Source organism: Mytilus californianus, unplaced genomic scaffold (assembly GCF_021869535.1).
Source record: "Mytilus californianus isolate M0D057914Y unplaced genomic scaffold, xbMytCali1.0.p SCAF_6, whole genome shotgun sequence".
NCBI classification, from domain to species: domain Eukaryota; kingdom Metazoa; phylum Mollusca; class Bivalvia; order Mytilida; family Mytilidae; genus Mytilus; species Mytilus californianus.
Window position 1 is genome coordinate 41,933,156 of NW_026262712.1, and position 19,445 is coordinate 41,952,600.

General features: G+C 31.9%; 1 protein-coding gene across 1 annotated transcript in view; it reads right to left on the bottom strand.

The window, feature by feature from the left end:
- Positions 1–19,445, bottom strand: part of LOC127704474 (glucose dehydrogenase [FAD, quinone]-like) — a 48,145-nt gene that overhangs the window by 16,274 nt on the left and 12,426 nt on the right. Inside the window, exons 2-5 of the mRNA XM_052208577.1 lie at positions 8,589–8,650; positions 3,163–3,303; positions 1,878–2,083; positions 478–667 (exon numbers count right to left, since the gene is read on the bottom strand). Coding sequence (XP_052064537.1) covers positions 478–667; positions 1,878–2,083; positions 3,163–3,301 — 535 coding nt within the window. The 5' untranslated portion in view covers positions 3,302–3,303; positions 8,589–8,650. The remainder of the gene's footprint in view (positions 1–477; positions 668–1,877; positions 2,084–3,162; positions 3,304–8,588; positions 8,651–19,445) is intronic.

Genomic DNA, 19,445 nt, shown 5'->3' on the forward strand with positions numbered 1-19,445 from the left:
AATTCTTTGATAATGGTTTCAAATAAATCATTGATTGATTTTCTTTGTTTCGCGTCTAAATATTTCATGCATATTAGGGATGAAAACAATTTCAACAAACCAGAATGTAGATGGGCTCAGTACATTTGATCAACCCCGAATAAATGACGGGAAATGTAAAAAAACACAGGGAAAGGGAGGGTATGTTGAAAAGGGAAAAACGATGCTAATGTACCATTTAATGTTTTGTATTGCTTCTTTTTTCTAACTTAATAGATGTAAAAACATGGCTACAACAAGAAAAACATAGCTACCACAAGGTTTCAGTGTACATCTTGTACGTGTATTGCACACATTGCAACTTTGGAACAGTTTCACAAAATAAATTCATAATTTACATAATTTCCAATTGTTGCACTGTTTACAATATAGTATGAGGGTTTTCACTATTTTCTTTACTTCATCTATATATTGCAAATTACATTTTGTTTAACTTACAGGAATTAATAAGCTCTGGAATTTGAATATCTTCTGACTTTTTGAAGTATGGTAAAACATCATCATAACCCCATCCAGTACAACCTTCTTTTTTCCACTTGTCATAATCATAACGACTTCCTCTAATGTAATACATTCCATTGATACTGCCAGTACCGCCCAAGACTTTACCGCAATGGCCTTTGGTCTTCTAATGACAAAACAACGATGTTTTAATTGTTTGATCATATGTTTTTTAAGGTCACCGTACAGTTAAATATTTAGTCAGTGTAAAACATTATCTATCTAATTGAACTTGAATTTTGAGAGGCGTTAGACACCAAAGACACATTTAAATTTAATACGTCGAAGATAAACAGGGAACGCCATGGCAAACAAAAAACCAAAATACGACTGAAAGGCAAACATCAGTCAGCAAACACTTCAAATAAATTGTAGACTAAAATCCGAAACAGATGTCTGGTGTGAATCATGAGAGTAAAGAAATATGAATAAGTTTTCAAAGCGAAGCCTGGGTAAATTTTGATTAAACAGTACAATCGCTACGAAGTGGGTTTCAGAATAAAATACAACACGAGACAACAAGTCAATGATACAACGACCAGTTAGGCAGGATGCGTTTATACTATTGTCTGCTTTTTATCCACATAGTCAACAATTTTTAGTAGGTTCTTTATAAACAATGTGTTTTCTTGATGTTTGCAATCATTGATAGGTGATACATACAATATGTATTGTCCTCCTTTCGGTATCTCTTTGTTTTTTACCCTTTGTGGTTCCTACTTATTTCAAGTATATGTTAACTTTTATTTATATTTACTCGGACTTATAACACTTGTACTAATTTACAGACAAAAAAATCAGGAATACATCGAAGGCCTTTTGTAAACTGGTTATCACTAGTAAGGCAATTTTGATCTGAAACTGTCATTCGGATCTGAACAGCTCTTAAAAGACTGCACAATAAATCATTAAGTCATTTTGAGTCTTTTCGTTAATTTTTAAATTTATCTACTGCGGTAAATTCAGTACAGTTCAGACAATTCGCTTGCAGGCAATTAAGATATGTACAGTCTATGTTCAGACTGTTCAGTAGTTGTTATTTACCTGTACACATCTGAAACATACCGATATGATTGAAAAGCTACAACGTACTGGACCGTACTTAATTGACTGCAAGAGAATTGTCTGAATATTAAAAGAACGCCGATACGTTAATTAAAAAGATTTACTATCTAGTGAATGTTTAAAATGTGATATTTAATGGTAAATGTAATGAACATTAATGATCAGACAGTCTATTCAACTCTGAAATTTAAGAAATATCGGAACACCAATCCCCGTTAGGAACATACAATAGTCAATCATATTTCAAATACAACATTATAAGGTATTCTCACCCGGCTAGCCTCTGACATAAAAGAATACTTTTGTGGTACTGTGTCAAAACTCCAATTTTCCTTTGTCCATAATGTTCGTAGCCATTGTGATGGTATTCGGGTAAATTCGTTTTCCAAATCAGATCCTCCAGCTTCCAGTAATAACACATTTGTTCGGTCTTCGGACAACCTAGTTGCAATAATACTACCCGCTGATCCAGCACCAACTGTAAACAAATAGTAGTGAAACATTTACAGAAAGCTGAAAATTAATTTTTTTTTACCATTGCACATCAGTACATGAAGCAGTCACATATCAAATGATTTTTTGGGGTAGCCTTTTCCATTTATGTTCATATTTTATTGACATCAATCATCAACATATTGGGTCGGTACCTCTGTTGAAGACTACTAGTCCCCGAGGATTCCCGAGGATATCACCATGGCAGTTTTTGTTGTTTTTCGTGTTGATCTGATGATTCTAGTCATTTCCAACTGATTTTTAAAGTTTGTTCTTAGATTGGACTGTTTCACTACTGTCCTGACATAATGGTAGGATTGAGCCCTCTCAAACATGTTCAATCCCGCTATATTGTGTGTGTGTGTGCATGTCCTAATCTAGCTTGTAATTAAGTGGTTGTCGTTGGTTCTTGTCTGCAATGATCATGTTCAGCGAAAATTCGACCATATGTTTTATCTTTTGAATTTTTTCATGACGGGGCATTTTATTGCTTACTAAACTGTATTGGTTTTCCTCATTGCAAAAGGGCATACGGTGATTTTCAGTTGTGTACATCTTCGTCCGATTAGGTGTTGACGGATAGTTCACCTCGTATTTAGGTTGCGTTCGTGTTGCTCAGTCTTTAGTTTTCTATGTTGTGTTTTGTAGTCTGTTGTTTTTTTTTTTCTAGTTTTTCGTTTTTTACCATGGCATTGACAGTTCGTTTTCGACTTATGAGTTTGAATATCCTTTTGGTATCTTCCGCCTGTCTCTTGTCCCATAAGCAATCTAACCACGTCACCCTATTTGTATGCTAATGAAATTCTAAAAAAAAGGTTACTGGGATAAATCGTCCGAATGTTATTAAATGGAGTTCAAAATCATTATAAATAAATAACGACACGACTATATTGACCTTAAAAATCAAACCATATTTATCATGCTTTTGTCTTTGTTGTTTCATTGCCAATCGATAATAATTTTACTATTTTCGACGTCAACTTCTTCTCAGATTTTGTTTTACAAAGCGGAAAGTACGTTCAGCAGTAATATAGTTAAAACTATACTCATAATGAAAACACATACCTACGATGTAATTGTAGTACTTCTTGAAAGGCTGATCAAAGATTCCATCTGGATCTTTTTGCGCAGGCAGTTGTGTTGATAGGAAGTTAAGCAGTGTTGCATTGGCAAAGAGTGCTACCATGGAGGTTCCCAAGAACATTGCTTAAAATAAAATATGGTTTGTGGGAAGTATACTTAAGTTTTGTTGCTCCATCTTTTTAATATGCACTAAATAGCTTTGGTCATATCACAGTAATAAAAAGTTATATTTATTGCCTACAGGTAGTTATGCTAGTAAAGTATCAAAGAGTTTATAAAGATGGAACCGTTTTTATAACAAAAGTATTTACCAATCTATTTTAACTCTGTCCGAACACCAGTATCTTCCTTTTTTTTAAACGTTAAGCTGCAGTATGTATAACAAGTTACATGGTGATACGCATAGTGCAATAACACATTCTTATAACCAGTTTTTCGAATAACCTGTGGCAATAGCTATAAATTTATGAATCCGATACACATAATTATAATATTTACCCCAAAATATGATTGTTTAAGATGTGCAAGGTAATCAACTATTCTGCTTAAGGCGATGACTAAAACCCTTTGAAAGTTATGGTACTTTAAACTGTCCACTTTGAATCGGATTATAAAAGTCATTTAAAAATTCATTATTTTCTCTCAATGTAAATCGAGGGAAATGAAATAGATGTTATATGCCAGTAAAACCTATGGGACAATTATATTATTTGCATTTAATAATATTTTGAGATACATACAAACCGTTTTTTTTTTTTTTAAATACTTAGAAAAATAGCTATTTGCGTGTTCAAAAATGACCGAATATAATTCCAGCATTTTATAATATTGTGTGACCATTGAGACTTGGAGCTAACCGTCTCAATAAATCACATTTTGAAGACATTTGAGTATACTACATATGTAGTTTTTATATTTCTACTCACGACTATTGTCTGGTTATGACTTATATGAACATGTAAATGCATCCACTTTTTCACGGCTGTATCATACAGCATTTGAACACATATCATCTGCACGTTTTTGGTCGGTCGGTAAATACGTGAACAGTAAACTACCGTCAGGTCATTGCAAGTGGCCAAAGACGACAATTTCTGGTTTTGTTTCAAGAAGTTACAAAGCACATACTCTGTCTTCTGTATAATGCCAAGAAATGAAGAAACATTTGATAAAAGAGATTAACAGTCCTTATCAGATGTACTGTTAAATATTACATGTACCTGGCGTATTTTCAAATAAAGAGTGCCTGTTTTAGATATGCCAGTAAAAATAGAAAACAATGACTGAAACCCAAAATGAGATTCAATTGTCAATCATCTCAAACTATTCAAACTCTTTAATTTAATATTAAGGTTAGTTTTTTTTATATCTGTTTTTACTACAATCCTCCATATTGTTTATGAAACATCAACCCATGATTAAAATCTAGCGATTTTAAAAAGAGAGCTTACTAAATGTTCTATAGATCGAAAACAAACTGACAACGCCATGGCCAAAAATAAAAAGACAAACAGATGACACAACATAGAAAACTAAAGCTTAAGCAACATGAACCCCACTAAAAACTGGGGGTGATCTCAGATGCTCCGGAAGGGTAAGCAGATCTTGCTCCACATGTGGTATCCGTCGTGTTGCTTATGTTATTACAAATCCGGTAAATAGTCTAATTCGGTAGGTCACATTTGTGAAAAGGGAAGGGTATTGTAGTTACGATATAAGGAACATATCCGATATCATCTGTGAAACGGTTATACCATAACGGCCAACCAACTCGTGATGGCGTCCGTAAAATTTACGAAGGGATGATTTCAACTTCACCATTTGGAACTCTTGGATTAATTGCTTCCTTGTGAGCAGCAATCCTCTATCAAGGAAATCATGATAGGAAATACAAGCCCGGGAATATCGTATTAATTGGGAGATATATACTCCGTATGCAGGCGCTGCTGGAATGTTGCTACATAGAAATGGAAAGTTCACAATTGGGAAGCTGAAATCATCTCTTTTGTCGTAAAGTTTTGTTTTCAACCGACCGTCATTGTCAATTTCTAGATGTAAGTCAAGATATCAGGCAGACTTAACTGTATCTGTAATATCCTTTATCTCTAGTTCGATGGGGTCGTTCAACACAGCCACCAAATTTTGTATTATTTAGTGAGAGAACATCATCTATATAGCGGAACGTAAAGTTAAAGGATATTGCTAACTTCTTATCTCTCTTCCTAAGAAGTTCCTGTATGAAGTCAGCCCCATGATAATAAAGAAACAAGTCGGCAAGAAGAGGGGCACAATTGGTTCCCATTAGAATTCCGACAGTCTGGTGAAAATCACGTCCTTCAAACGTAACAAATATGTTGTCTATCAAGAAATCAAGCATCTTGATAATGTTAGTTTCAGAGAATTTTTTGTTTTAATCAGAGTGATTCTTTACAAAGTAGGATTTATCCCTCCCCAAGACAAGATACTTGTATCTACGTTCGTCATTCTTTTTAATGAAACAAAGTAATACCAACTCTTTCAATTTGTCTTTTAGTTTGGAATGGGGAATACTTGTGTAAAGTGTAGAAAAGTCAAATGTTTTAATACTATTGCAAGATGAGAGAGTCTTAGATTGTATGTACTCTAAAAGATCTTTGAAATTTTGTAGTATCCACATCTGATTCACGCCACCTCTAGAATAGGCAGTTTCACAATAACTTTGAAGCCCGGCTTTGATTGCTGATAAAACAGATGTTAATAATTTAGAAAGAGGTTTCGTGGAGCTCTTGGAAGACCCAGCAATAAACCGTTGTTTGTAAGGACACTTATGTAGTTTAGGTATCATATCATTGACATATTACAGAAGCATTGACGTTCGGCATAGACATATACATATCCTTTTTTTACCATAATTCGAGTAATAAATTGACTTTCGAAATACTCAAAAACTTCAATGCATACAGATGTCAGTTATTTACTTATCCAAAAAGAGATTAAATGGTGAACATCCTTAAACAATAACCAAGTCATAAATAAATCGCTATATTGTTTACCTTATGATAATGTTATAAACACTTTGTTTCCCAATGGAACGAAGAACTATCATTACTGTAATAAGTTTGTGATATAAATTGACGTAAGTAATAAATAATATCGTAAATGTAAATATGAAAACAAGCATAAAGTGAAATAGGTGCGAAGTTCAGTTGCAAAGCTGCTTTAATTTTATTTTTTTTTGTTTACACTGTATGTATTTATTTTTTGCATTTTGATTTACTTTACAACTATTATTTAAATATGAGTGAATCATCTTAAAACGAGAAGATATCTTTTGATCAATGGTATAAAACTTCACTTTAATAACAGATTTTCTCTTTACTTTTAAATTATACTTTTATAGATAGCAATCACTTACAACATATTCAACATGTGTCATTTCCCTACAAAAGATAGGTACACGGTATTTATTAAATTAATACGCTTTAAAAATATCATCAGTATAGATTAGAAAAAGAGAGTGAACTGTCCTATTAACGTGAAGTTCTAGACAACTGATCATCAGATATCCTCCTCGTTTGACTTAAATTAAAAGAAAAAAGATAGATAGATACTTACAATAGTGCAAATTAATTTGTAAAAGTGTATACGAATAAGCTAGCTGAATTCCTTACGGTTTTCCTCAAATGTATGATACAGATAAATCTGATCATGAATTCTTTGTCAAAATACAACCGATTATTATTGCAGTAGAAAGAATAATGAAACGAACCAATGCTACTATGTAAAGTATTATAATAAGACAAAATTAGATTGCGATTTTACTTATTCATAAAATTAATGAGATACATCATTTTAAACTAATTTCTGGAAAAGACAATAATCTTCATACATGGAAGATTTTAGAAATATAGCAATCACGGTGGGTATAGTTTCTAGTTGAGATCGTTCCAGTTTTTTTCGAGTAAAGACCAGGTTTATTCGACTGTATGCCATGTTTTTTCGAGTGCATTACATGTGATCAAATCGATTAACTGTTATTTCGCAAGTATACTAGTTTTATTCATGATCTTTCATCTTATTAATACTATGCGTGTTTTCAACTCAAAAGATGCATGATTACCATGTTTTTCACTTAAAATTTAGCTTTTTACAGTGTCCAGGTTTTTTCGAGTACAACATTTAAAACGTTCGGGTTTTTCAAAAGCGGTCCGGGTTTTGTAAAGAATTATAAATAAGGAAAAACGTATTCTGGGCCTTTAAAACTGACTTTATTGATTTTATAACTGTAATTTTGTGAAGGACTATAAGATATAATCACAAAAAGTCACAAAAAAAATATTATTATGTTGATTAGATTTAACCCATTTCAATTTAATGCTAATTTTCTTTTCTGATTACAATTACCATAACCTCGCAGTGTTAAGACATAGTAGAAATCACTGGATCATTTATAAAACGGTCATCATGGTCATTAGAACCGAATATACAGAGGATTCATAATGTTTTTCATATTATATTATGCCTCCTTTGCTTTTACAGTTATAATATTTTATGTTTGTTATATATAACAGAGGTAGACCTTGGAAGAGGGGCTCGAAAAAGTGGACAGCAGTACAAAATAAAAAAAATAATAAATATAAACACGAATTGTCTACCATGAGAGCCTCCTCCTCCAAAACACATTTAATCCGCCCCTGTATTTTTTGCAACAACAAACTTAATCTTTGATTACAATAACATTTGAATTGAATGGAATGCATAATAAACAATGCAATAATGTAGCTATCAGCTTTTATATGATTACTTTGAAATGAGAAAACAAAAATGTTCGAATTCAGATAATTTACCGAATGAAATCCACATCGGAATACGTATGTTTGAATCGATACAACACGTTTACATGGGTGTGGACATGTTAAATTGATCTAAACAAACGTAAGCCGGTGTTGAATGCATACAGTGAATCTGCATGATGTGAACGGTCTATGAATGGGTGCAGACATGTTTTATCTATCCACACACACACGTATTCCGGTGTCCATGAATTTCATTGTTGTGACAAACAACACAATACAAATGAACGATGCTTTTTAATGAAATGTGTAAACACAGAATTATCAAACTCGTTTAATGCACTTGTATTGTGTTTTGAAAAGTTTTTGAACAACAAATTTAATTAATCAGTTCCATAATTATGAAATCATTTAGAAAGGGTTTGATAGACGGAAGAGCAAATCAAAAGACACATTTATTGCAATTTCACATTCATAAAGATAAATGCAATGCATGGTAATTTACGTTTGAATTTGAAATATGGCAGTTAACCGTTAATTAAACATTTGACTTACAATAAAGATAGACAATAGATATTTGCACCAACAAATATTTTAACATGTTTAAGACAAAAATACAAAGATAAAAGAATTTACCTTATCTAAGAACTCAATTTAGCATTCGACACTGTTGTGAAGTTGTCACACATAACGTTCACCTGTAGAAGATAAATGTATTTTATATTTAATTTGTTTAACAAATGAACCAGTGAGTTCAGGTAAACAGATTATGTAAAACTTGGGTTTTTTTATTCATAGGATAACAATTGTAACATATGTAAATAAAACTTCAGTGCTTACAGCTGTTTCACAAACCACGCCTCTTTTTGGGAGATAAATAATATTCATAGATATTTCGTTTTGTTAACCTACTGGTTCCAAGATATCATCTCTATGCTTTTTCTCATAAAAACATAACTTGGACATATTACCAGTATAAATACACATGAATAGCGGCCAAATTGAAATTTGTGGAAGACCCAACTTGAAGGGAGGGGTAGTACAGAATTTTAATATAAGTTTTAACTCTTAGAAGTTCGGGGCATATAAAGGTTAAAAATATGCCGCACAGCCCTATATTTTGACCTTTGAAAAAAACAGTAGCGCATATGAGCTTTCCATTCTAGGATGTAATTTTTTACGAAACTTCCTAGTAAAAGTGGTACAATTTTAGCCGTAAAAGGAGTTCCTGTGGGAAATTGCATTGTTTATATTTACAGAATTGCAACCTATATTTGGTGAAAAAAGAGAACATGTAGAATTTCACCAAATCTGGTTTATCTTCAAAGTCTTAATAAAATTAACTCAAATATAAAGTGTTATAAATATTTCATGAAGATTGAGAAAATCCTGGGCCTTTACTATGATGACTCAGCATAAATTCACAGTTTACAATATGCATAGTTTACCTAAAGCCCTGTATGTAAAGTAAATTCATTATATATGCACATTTGTAATTTAAATTGTTAAGCAGTGCTTTTATTTACTCTTCGCAGTCATTGAAACTCATAGATCATTGATAAATATGAGTGTTAGGGTGTTTTTGTCCTGTCGAAAACCCAAAAGTAAGCGGTAACACCGAGATGTGCTTTCTTGTGACCGCGGCATAACAAACTACAAGCTAGAGATACAAAAATATCTCAATAAAACTAACAATAGTGTGTTCTATCCTAAAAATGTACTAAATATTCCATATTCACAGAAACAGAAGAATTATTTTGCAAATTTGAGGCCCCAGGGGCAAAAAACAGAGAAAAATCCCTAGCTCCTGGGTCATAAAACAGATTTAGCCTTTGAAGGCTATGATTTTATTATTATAAAGGTTTTTTGTAAAGAAAACAATAACTGTGCTTTGAATTTATGCAAAAAACAGATTCCATCACTCAGTTCTATAAAACGTTTAGTGAATTCATATATAAGACTGGTTAATTCATATATACAATTTTGGCAAATATTGCTTTGTTTAAACACTTCTAGTCATATATTAACCAAATTGTGTTAGGTATTTAGTTAGAGATAGTATTATTGTGACAAGATTTCTAAACTGACCATTTGAGGCAGAAATTGTGAACTTTTATAGATAAATAGGCATACAGTAAGATATGGGCTGGAGACAGAGGCAGGATTGGATACTTTATATAATCTTGAATCTTGTAATGATTAACTACTAAACTTTACATTTATAGTATTCTGAAATGTTATCAACTTGTTATCAGAATAGTTTCATACAGGTTATAGGCATTTTATGTCAGAAAACATGATCATAGGGTAAGCTGACATTAATTAAAGTCTTCTTTTCAAATTCGTTAAAAATTGAAACAGGGGTGGAGGTATAAAATGTACTGTAAAAGAAAAGTTAGAGCATATGCAGTGATTTCTGTTAGGCTATGATTCTGATAAATAACTATTGTTGTGAGAAAAAGTGTTTTTCAAGATTTTTTCTATTTAAATAAATGTTAGTATAGGTTGCACTTTGTAAATACACGCCTCTTTTGGGGAGATATATAATATTCATAGATATTTCGTTTTGGTAACTTATGGTTCCCAGATATGATCTCTATGTTTCATCTCGTAGAGACATAACTTGGACATATTACCAGTATAAATACACATGAATAGCGCGGCCAAATTGAAATATGTGGAAGACCCAAAGTGAAGGAAAATGTAGTACAGACTTTCAGTATAAGTTTAAACTCTTAGAAGTTCGGGGCATATACATTTTGAAAATATGCCGTACAGCCCTATAGTTTGACCTTTGACAAACATTGAAGCGCATATGAGCTTTCCATTCTAGGATGTAATTTTTTACGAAACTTCCTAGTAAAAGTGGTACAGTTTTAGCCGTAAAAGGAGTTCATATGGGAAATTGCATTGTCTATATTTACATAATTGCAACCTATATTGGGTTTATTTAATCATTTTCGATGCCTTTTATAGCTTTTCAGTTGTTTTTTCTTTTTTTATTATTATTGCACGGCGACCTATATCATCCATGTCCTTATGGGTCTGGTGAACTGTTTGTTTTTTTTAAGTTATCCTATTTCTATGAAAAGATAATCGCTTTTAGTCCCGTACATTATACAGTAAAATGCTAATCCTTCTTATGTACAAATTTCTTTCTGAAATAGAAATCCATCCCTGCAAAAAAACCAGACATATATATTCGAGGGTCACGTGACTTCACAACACCATCTCGCGCGCGGACCTAAATTTAGAATAAAACATTCCATATCCAAATAAGGAAAACAAAACTTCCAACATAAAACTTACTCCGTTTTCCTACAAATTAAATCAAAATGCATACACAACAAATAGATGAAAAATGGAAATCCGAGGTAACATAGAAACTAGAGAAAATTTAAAAAACGAATGATGCTAGGATCAATTTTTATGAGGACATCTCAGGCGTCCGTTTGGCTGTGCGGGATGTATAAGGACGCAGTCACGTTCGGTCAGAATATAGGCGTTATTTAAGTTAGCTGCGTCGCACCGAGAAAGTGCCATGCAATCAATCAATCAATCAATCAATCAATCAATCAATCAATCGACCAACCAACCAACCAACCAAAAAAAAACAATTAATCATGTTTCGGAGGGGAAAGACCGTTTAACAATTGTTTTTAAAACAATTGATTTATATTTATTTTTTTTTTCTTCTTCCGACAAACCCTTTTCTTGCGGTATAAAGTTGTTTCGCGAGATGTCACTTAGATATTTTGGATATTATATCGAACAGTTATTGCGCTTTTAAAACTTATCTTGTTAAGCCGAAGACTTTTCTATTGTAAGAGTTATCTCCCCAAACACTGTATTTCTTGTGAGTGTATCTTATCCGTAACCAAAAAAGATAACGACAAAATTCTTTTTCATATTTGCTCGTTACATCCTCAGCAATTTTTGGCTGATTTGGATTGAAGCGATCCTGTGAAATTTTAAAGGAGTTATCTACCTTTACAAAATAAATTTGTCGTTATGTTTTTGTAACTCATAAACCGTAAGCCGTATAAATCTAGAGTCTTTTTATTTGAGGTCATTGGATCCTTACTAAGAAAATGAGGTCAAGGTCAAAGGTCAAAGTCATGTTCTCAATTTTGACATTTGCTTGTTTTTGCATATTCCTGACACTTTTTAAGATATATATGAAAAAACTAGTGCAAAATGTTTGCTTTATTGTGATGAAGATGAAATGTTTTATTTTATGGTAAATTGATTATTACTTCAAATTGGTACATGATAAATCCATAAGACCTTTTGCAAAATATTGAGCGACATCTGACCTTGAAAAATGTCAACCGGAAGTGACCTTGAGTGAACCGGAAGTAGTAATTTTGTTCTGATTTCATTGAAAAGTACCTAGAAACCATATATTTTTTGAATGGACATACATTAATCTTTCATTTGAGACCGGAAGTAGCCAATTATCTCCCTTTTTACATGCAGAAGTATATATAAACTATATATTTTTGGAATCAGTGTAAATGAAGTTATCATATGAGACCGGAAGTGATATTTTCTAAACCGGAAGTTGGCAATTATTTCCCTTATTTCAGGCAAAAATATATAAAAACCATATATCAATTGAATCAGTATGAAGAAACCTAAGCTTGGAAGCCTATAGTAACTTTTAGTAAACCGGAAGTAGCTTCTCATCAATAATTTAGAAAACTGAAGTGGAAAGACATTCATTTGTTCTCTGAACAATTGGTTTTTAATTTATTTTATATTTCTAAATAATATACAGTTGCTTGGTGAAAGTTAATTACATTTCAATAAACGGATTATCTAAGCAGTCAACCGAAATGGGTTGTCATAAACTATCTAAATAATTACCCATGCAACGCTTATGATGTTTTATCCATGGACGTAGAATGAATAAAGTTCCATGTTTTATCTTATATAAAGATTTACCGGGTAAAATTATTACATTGACAAATAAAACATTATTTTTTTTCAAAATGCAACAAGAATAAAGAATATTTTAAGAATTCAGTTGACAGTTTATATTTACCATTAGGTACCTATAAAGACCGATTCGATACCTCTCTTGATTTTTTTTTTATCATCAAGTTTTTTTTTAGCAAGTATCAAACAACATAAGTTAAGAAACGATTGATAAAATCTAGTGTACGGTTTATATTTCTGTTTCGTATCAGATTTGTTTTTATAACACCAGCGTTATTTCTCATTTTAAAAACAGTGAGACGCGTACTTGCTTTTTCTGAATTGACCAAAAAGCTATAAAATAACGTAGCGAAATGACCTTACTTGTAGATTAGACCTTTGTTTTTCCATTTTGAATTGTTTTACAATAGTCATTTTAGGAACCTTAATAGCTTGCTGTTCAGTGTGAGCCAAAGCTCCGTGTTGAGGCCGTACTTTTTATCTATAATTGTTTCATACTTTGTGACTTTGATGGAGAGCTGATTATTTGGCACACATACCACAATTTCTTATTTATATTTACAGGGAGCAGTTTATAATATTTTTATTTCGATAAAAAGAAATATGCAATTCAGTAAATCAAATCGATGTACCATATTGTTACATTCATAAGTCTTTAACTGAAGTAAATGATTGATAAAAATACATTATTTGTATTGCATCGCTTCTAAAATAATGTCCAGCGTCAAATATTACACATCGATGATCATTAAGATGTTCAACTGATTCAACAGAAATTAAACTTAGGACTTAGATCAAATGCAATTCATTACGTTACAGTTGTATCCAATATTTATACTGCTAGTAACATTCAGTCGAGGAAAAGACACAGGTGACATTGATATGCATTGATTTGTTCTAGCCTGATACAGCGAGCTCGTGTCGACAAAGAAAAGGGTCATGTTAACAAGAGAACAATTATTGTGAATCAGAGCCAAATTGACCTTTGTTCCAACTTTACTCATAAATAATGCGTGCTTGTGGACAAAAGGTCACAAACGAAAGGTCACCATTCAATTTCTGAGACTATTTTCTTTGAATAAGAAAATAAAATTGAGTATGGAAATGGGGAATATGTCAAAGAGACAACAACCCGAACAAAGAGCAGACAACAGCCGAATGCCACCAATGTGTCTTCAATGCAGCGATGAAATCCCGCACCCGCAGGTGGTCCTCAGCTGGCCCCTAAATAAAACTGTGTGCTAGTTCAGTGCAAATGGACGTCACACTAAACTCCAAAACATATAAATGAACTAAAACTACAAAAAACATACTAGACTAACAAATGCCAGAGGCTCATGACTTGGGACAGGCGCAAAAATGCGGCGGGTTAAACATGTTTTGTGAGATCTCAACCCTCCCCCTATACCTCTAGCCAATGTAGAATAAAGAAACACATAGCAATACGCACAGTAAAACTCAGTTTATAAGAAGTCCGAGTCCGATGTCAGAATAGGTAACAAAAGAAACTAAGCAAAAATGATAATGAAACATAAATGAACAAAGGACTACTAGCAGTTACTGATATGCCAGCTGCAGACCTCAATTAAACAGATTAAAAGATTATGTCTTCATCATATGAAAATCAAGTACAATCCCTCCCGTTAGGGGTTAAGTATCATACCATCATAAAATATATGAGAAGAACATAACCCGCGTATCATGCCAACAACTGGTTTTAGAATAAATGTGTTTATTTGCGATGCAAAGACCCTATAAGTGAATCAATAAAAATACCAAAAGATGCAATCCTTATTGACTTGACAACAGTATCGTAACTATATCCTTTCCGAATAAGTTTGTGTAAAGGTTTGGTTAGCTTTTGAGGTGAATGCCGACATTTTTGTGCTTTGTAAAGAATATTACAATAAAATATTGGATGTGAAATACCTGAACGTATAAGATGTCTTATTTTAAACAAAAATATTTTGTACATATGTATTTATCTTGAACTATTGTATATATAAACCAACTCTGTAAACAAATGTTTTAAACGAACAAATAATTGTTTAGTAAACAAACTATCAAAGTGGCTTGGTACCTAAACAGCTTCATGGTGCTAGAAAAATTATATCATTTGCATGATTGAAGTTTAATAAATCTTCGTTTACCAAGGCTAATGAACAATTTCATAACTGTAAAATGAATATATGTAATAAAAAGTAATTTTTCAAGAGATTTCTCTTACATACTTAAACAATTGTCACTTCCTGTCCTGTGACTTTTTGTCCTGTGACTTTTCAGTGTCCGCTTACTGTTAAGAATAGGACCTCCCTTACCCAGGACCTCCCTTACTAATGTGGAAAGAAAGCTGTCGGGATTACCAATGCTAATTGTTGGAGAGAATAAAAAGTACATCAGTCATTCTAAATTTTATGTGTATTGCATAAAACAAAACGGTTTTAAATGTTGAATTTAAGGAATGATCGGATTTAAAAAATTAAATCTTTTTCTTTTGCTTTTCGTTGAAATCATCCTGAATATCATGTAATATTGTACGCTGAACATTCAACGATCATTGCCAAGCATGTGTTCTTCAAAATGCAATCTGTAGAAGAAGAAAACACGGTTTTAAATCATGTACATTGGAAATCAAGAATCGTGTGTCGTGTTCGACCTATAATCCTTTATTAAATAGTCGAAATTGACTATTAATATATAATTTGTTTTGCACCTACGTAACTCTATATATGCGTGTTTTTGCCACTTTGCTTAGAAAAATATCATATATCTTAATTCTCTTTCAATAACATTTCCTTATTCAATTTGCTACTCGTCTACCAAAACAAAAGATATTGTTTCATGTTTGCCATTTTGGTTAAGTTCTTGATAGATGTATGTCCTTTATGATCTCTCAGGTAAATATCAAAAATGAGTCCAGAGTTTTGACGGTTGTGAATTAAAGATTCGTTACTTTATGGAACACTTATTTCCTTGGATGGTAGTACAAATTTGTATTTTATCCTTTAAAGTTAGTCTGTCTGTTTAATAATTTACGGTTTTCAGGAGAATTCTTCGTCTTTTGAAAATAGATAAAGAATAAAATGAAAATTTGCTTTTGATTGCATTCAGGCAGAGAGAAATATGTTTTGTTATATTTCGGACTATTTTTAGTACGGATATTAAACTATTCTTAGTCTCTTCCAATTTACAAATATAATTTGGTATTGTTTTTTTCTGCAAATGGTAGATGAAACTTGTATGTTCTTACTTTTTCAGAGGTCTGTGAAATCTTGAAAAAATGACGTTCCCGGAAATCACAAGTCGCTATATAGAATGCTTGTAAAATTCAGAAACTTGCAGTACGCTCATATTTAATATACGTTTCTGTTAAAAAAGAAAGTGTAAAAATAAGAAGGCGAAAAGGGGAAAAGGGGGAGGGTTGTAACACGAACACGTTCTTCGCAATTTAATGCTAAACGAATAGTGACTATCTAACTTTTTGTTAAAATATCGAATACACAATCAAATCTCTAACTTATCCACGCTTGCAATAACTTTATTATTGACAGGTTTCTGCTGGCATTTGATTGGACAGCACTTTAATGTAGGCGTCACAATTTATCACATTTATCCAATCAGCTGTCTTGTTAAACAAACCTGTGTGCGATGACCCACTGTCCACATAGTTTAGTTGGTTTTTTTTTTATAATGAATTGGTCATCAAAAGGACGTTGTTGCTATTGTTGGCCAGGGACTTTCTATACTAATGAAAAAGTCCATGTGTGTGCTTGTCAGATAGAAAAAGACAACGCTTATATTTAAGAATAAAAAAGTGATGAAAAAGAAATATTACTATACATTGGATGGACATTAAGACTAATTCACTAGCTGTGTTATACATACGAAGAAATAACGCCACGTAAAGCGAGGATAAAAAAAATTGATGATTTTAATTATGCTAAAAATGATATATTATCCAATCAAAGGGAAAGCGTACGATATGTCGGCCCCTGAATCCACCACTGACCTAGCAAATCACGACATATTAAAACAATTAACAACTTTGTAAAAAAAAATAATAGAAAAGCGTTTGTTTTATCCCTTATATTTTATGATATTATGTGGACAATATAAATCTTAAATCAGTGTTTCAAAGTCATATCAGATAAAAAAAAATAATTGTAATTTCTGCCAAAAAAAACATATATTTCTTTATAATGTTTATAGTCCCTATTTTGAGATCGAATTTATTGAGGTCCATATATAAGTATGTGCCAAAACAGAGAAAATACAGTTGCAAATCAACGCGTACGTCTAAACACTGTCCAGGACCTCCTGAGTGCACTCAGGACATACAAAGTGCATCCAAGACTCTTTAAAGTCATCGTATATGCACACAGGAAAAATGTTTATATCCTTTCACGTTTTTTATTTCAGTGGTAACTTTTGGAAGATTTTGAAAACTTACTTAAATAGAAATTCAATATTTTTATAAAATAATGAGGGCACGTGTCACTGATTTCACAACTACTCAGTCGTGAATAATCCAATCAACAAAATTGATTGGATTATCCTTATTGCTTTTGAATATTCAGATTCAATATCTTATTAATCTATCTTATGAATATCATGTTATTAAAACAGTGCTTTAATAAAATTTAATAATGCGAAATTTTAAAGATTTTTTCGGAATTGATATATGTAATTAAATACTTTATGTGTATTGACTTTAACGATAATGGAAAAAAAAAACTCAAAAGTCCCATTCAATGTATTTTTATACAGTTTATGTGTAATGAGTCAGCTAAATTAATTTTGTTATTGTACGTTCTGCAGTTCTAAAGTAAAAGAAATAACAATTGATATTGTTTTATAGTTAGTCTATTACCAGTTCGTTTTTGTTTTTCTTCGTGAATGTTTTCTCCTTTCCAACATCAATTGAATAAACGAATATCATATTTTATTTAATATAAACATACAAAGTGGTTTTTTGTTTTTGTTTTGTTTTGCTAAGTCTAATATCTTGGTAGAGTACGTGCTTTCATTGGTTTCTTTCTTTGGTTTGGCTATTGGGCAAGTTTTTGTTTTATTTTTATATAACATCTGTGCATAAGGACTTAGTCGTTGTAAGAACGGACTGAGTATCTTTCAACAGTCTGCGAAATAGTCGTTCTCGCTGTTCTTGAAAAAACAATATTTAATTGATATGAAATAACATGTTTTCTGTAAGACCAAAAAGTTCATAATTTCTCATGAGCTCGATTTTAAAACAAATCTTACTACCTGAAATTGTTAAGGAAAAAAAACAAATATGATAAATGACGGGAGGTCAATGTACGCATTATTTTAGCCCGTTTGTGAAAGGGGGTCGATCTTGATCGGGACAGAAAACTGACAGAAAAAAGGAGTCAAATTCATTATTCAGAATTTATTTTCTCATTGACATTCGTTCAGGCTTGTAATCATGGTAATACTGGAGAATAACGATTTTAAGGAGAAACAAAACTTTACTGTTTGAGTTTGATTATTTGAAAATCGTATTTTGATAAGTACGGCAACAAATACAGATAAGAACGGGCTTCATTCAAAACCAAGTATTGCCTTATTTAAATGTTGATGATAAATTCCTTCTTTAGATTTTATTTCCATATTCAAACTCGTTTGAGGAATCTATTACTGGACAAGAACGAGTGACAAAGGTGACAGTGTCTTGTAAATATGTGGATACACTTTCAATAGACACACACATATTTTGTATACATTCATTTCGGGAATTATTTTTTAATTTATTATGCGCTCTATTGATGTATTTTCCTTTTTTTTATTTACAATGTTCAACCACACCTATGCATACTTATATTATAGGACTTTCCTCGCAGATAAAACAGTGGTTTTATCCAAAAAGGACGCCACGTTTTTGCAATGAATAAGATCTATATTATTTTTAACGTTTTCAAATGAAATAAATTGAATGGAAAATTTCCCGACTATAGACAAGCCAAGACGTATACATGTACATATATGTAGACTTCGTTTGGATGTGACATGTCTTTAAAATTAATACAATTGAAATATTGTGGGAGGAGGGATAAAATTAAAGACTGAGAATGAAACTGTTTTCTGTTAACTATGTACCATAAATTTAGGTACATCTCTCTACGATTAATCTTCCTCTGAGTATATGCATAGCTTGGGAGAAAGAAAAGCAATTGATCTATATTCATGCACATAACCCTTTCATTTATGAATTCTTATATACCGAATTAAATGTAATCAAACGGAATTCAAACTATAAAAGATGTGGGATATACTTCAATTTGACAGTAACCAAACGACAAAAAACGCCATAGGTATATCAGATATGTCTTTGAGTAAAAGCCAATTTCTATTGTTTCACTGTCTTTAATTCAAATAGCGCAAACAAACACTTTTTCCAAATATATTTTTTCTAACAAAGCATCAAGGAAAATATCAACAGCCCTTTTATCATTACTACTTAGCAACAAGGAAACATAATTTACCAGATAAAGATTGGTTGGATCAATTAACAAGGTGATCAGACATTTCACA